We start from the raw sequence: 2654 nt of genomic DNA, 5'->3' as shown, positions 1-2654 counted from the left end.
CAACGAGAGCAACCAAGTAGCTCAATATGATTAGGGCTAGTTGCATTTAGATATCAAGTATCTGAACGGGAACTTCATTGATTGTGGCCAACCATAAGATTGACTTAGTTCCCTTCATTTATAGGTTAGCAATTGGCTGCAGAGCAAGCAGCCATAAAGAATATCATTATGCATAGTTAGCAGACTGCAACTTCCCTTCATTTCTCCGTAGTAGTGTTCGACATCATAAACATTAACTGGTCAGCGATTAAACTTATTAGACAAGACTCTAATCCAATAAGACTTGCTAGCGGTGGCCGGAGATTAAGGATCAGCAGCCAGCAACACATTGAGTAAAAAATAAGGAGCAAACTTGCCTTGTGGAAATCCCAATAAGTCCTTGTGGAAATCTTCAGTCCAGACAACAGGCGAAGCCCAGAAATCCCAATCATGGACAACAGTGCGTACTACTGCTACTGCTGCCTTCTAGCTCTTCTTCCACCTCTATACTTTCTCGTCAAGTTCTGGTGGAGAACTTCCTGTGCACGTCGTAGCCATGGACTCCGGCTCCCTCCAGGCCCATGGCAGCTCCCCATCATCGGCAGCATCCACCACCTCCGCGGCTCCCTCGTCCACCGGGCCCTGCGAGACCTGTCGCTCCGCCACGGCCCACTCATGTTCCTCAGGCTCGGCGAGGTGCCGGTGGTCGTCGCGTCCACGCCGGACGCCGCGAAGGAGTTCATGAAGACCCACGACGCCACCTTCGCGACGAGGCCAATGACCCTGAGCGCCAAGGTCTTCGCGAAGGACGGGCCGGGGATCGTGGTGGCCCCGTACGGCGGCGACCACTGGCGGCAGCTCCGCAAGATCTGCATCGTGGAGCTCCTCAGCGCCCGCCGCGTCCGGTCGTTCGGGCCCGTGCGCGAGGAGGAGGCGGCGCGGCTGGTCCAGGCCGTCGCCGGCGCCTCGACGCGGCGCGCGCCGGCACCGGCGCCGCTCGTCGACCTCGGCAGGCTCGCCGCCGTGTACGTCGCCGACGCGTCGGTGCGCGCCATCGTGGGCAGGCGGTTCGGGGAGACGGACGCTCTGCTGCGCTTCGTGGACGAGAGCGTCAGCCTGGCCGGCGGGTTCACGCCCGTCGACCTGTTCCCGTCGTCGCTGCTCGTTCGCGTGCTCACCTTGCGCCGGACCGTGCGCAGGCTGGAGCACTTCCGCGAGTCCTTGTTCGGCTTCATGGATGGAGTGGTGCGTGAGCACCTCGAGAGGAAGCAGTCATCACGTGGTGGAGGAGGAGGAGAAGAAGAAGAAGAAGCTGACATGGTCGACGTTCTCCTCCGGATCCAACAGGAGGGAAACCTAAAGTTCCCTCTCACCATGCGCATAATCGAAGCAGTGATATTTGTGAGTACTATTATTGTTTGCTAATTAATAATTAAGCGCAGTACAAAAAGCTCTAATAATGCCACTACTTCTCTTTCATCAATTGAAATTTATCATGCGCGCGTGAACGAAACTGCACGTAGGATCTCATCGCAGGGGGTATCGAGACAGCGTCATCGACGCTGCAGTGGGCGATGGCGGAGCTGATGCGGAACCCTGCCGCCATGTCCAAGGCGCAAGCCGAGGTCAGGGGAGTCTACGCGGGGCAGACGAAGGTAACCGAGGACCGACTAGGCGAGCTACCCTACCTGCAGCTGGTGATCAAGGAGACCTTGCGGCTGCACGTCCCGGGGCCGCTGCTGATCCCGCGGGAATGCCAGGAGCACTGCCGCGTGCTCGGCTACGACGTGCCCAAGGGCGCCATGGTGCTCGTGAACGCGTGGGCGATCGCCCGGAGCCCGGAGTACTGGGAGGAGCCGGACGCGTTCGATCCCGACAGGTTTGCCGGTGACGCGGCGAGGGATTTCAGGGGCAACGACTTCGAGTTCATACCGTTCGGCGCTGGGCGACGGATCTGCCCTGGGATGGCGTTTGGGCTCGCCAATATCGAGCTCGGGCTGGCCAGCTTGCTGTTCCATTTCGACTGGAGCCTGCCGGAGGGCGTCGTTCCAAGTGAGATGGACATGGCTGAGACCATGGGAATCACTGCTAGGAGAAAGGCAGACCTCCTGCTGTCCGCTACTCCGCGTGTCGTCCCACGCCCGAGTTAAATTCATGGTTCCCGTACAATTTAGAACCAATGAACTTCTCTTGCTTGCCTCTGAAAAAAAACTAATAATAATTGTGTTGACTGTTTGGTTCGCTTCATCTGGGAGGCTCCTGTAGATGTATGTTATGAAGACGTGATTCACTAATGAGTGTTTGGTTTGATGAACCACTTTATCCAAAATAAAATAGTACATTATGGATCTATTCCTCAAATTTGGTGGGATGACTCCATTCCACGTATTAGTACTAAACAACTAACTATAAGGAATGAGGTGGTGATGTATTAACTCACTCCATTCAACAAACCAAACAAAAAAGTGAGGAGTGAGAAGATGATGAACTATATCGTTCCTCAAACCAAACACTACATAAATATGTCTACCTACTCTCCATATTCGGAGAGCTATTTCGCACTCCTGATAGTTTATTTCACGTGTTAATCACACAGTGAAATCACTTGTCCGCCATCAGGCTATATTTGGATACTCTAATATTCAATCCAATACACATCACAACAGGAAACAGAC

At 54.5% G+C, this 2654-nt stretch overlaps 1 protein-coding gene across 1 annotated transcript; it reads left to right on the top strand.

Annotated features, from left to right (window-relative positions):
• The first annotated feature begins 410 nt into the window (after positions 1 to 410).
• LOC100384432 (uncharacterized) lies at positions 411 to 2225 on the top strand. Its single transcript, NM_001368219.1, has 2 exons — positions 411 to 1380; positions 1503 to 2225. The coding sequence occupies exons 1-2, from the start codon at positions 430 to 432 to the stop codon at positions 2127 to 2129; spliced, it is 1578 nt and encodes a 525-aa protein (NP_001355148.1). The 5' UTR covers positions 411 to 429; the 3' UTR covers positions 2130 to 2225.
• Positions 2226 to 2654: the final 429 nt, after the last annotated feature.

Source organism: Zea mays, chromosome 1 (genome assembly GCF_902167145.1).
Source record: "Zea mays cultivar B73 chromosome 1, Zm-B73-REFERENCE-NAM-5.0, whole genome shotgun sequence".
In the NCBI taxonomy this organism is placed as follows: domain Eukaryota; kingdom Viridiplantae; phylum Streptophyta; class Magnoliopsida; order Poales; family Poaceae; genus Zea; species Zea mays.
This window is presented reverse-complemented; position numbering and strand designations above follow the sequence as displayed.

What these genes read in the sequence shown, in the direction of transcription:
- LOC100384432 (NM_001368219.1), top strand. Translation starts at nt 430, where the DNA reads ATGGACAACAGTGCGTACTACTGCTACTGCTGCCTTCTAGCTCTTCTT. An exon ending in TAATCGAAGCAGTGATATTT is followed by an intron (nt 1,381 to 1,502) that starts GTGAGTACTATT and finishes AACTGCACGTAG; the next exon opens with GATCTCATCGCAGGGGGTAT.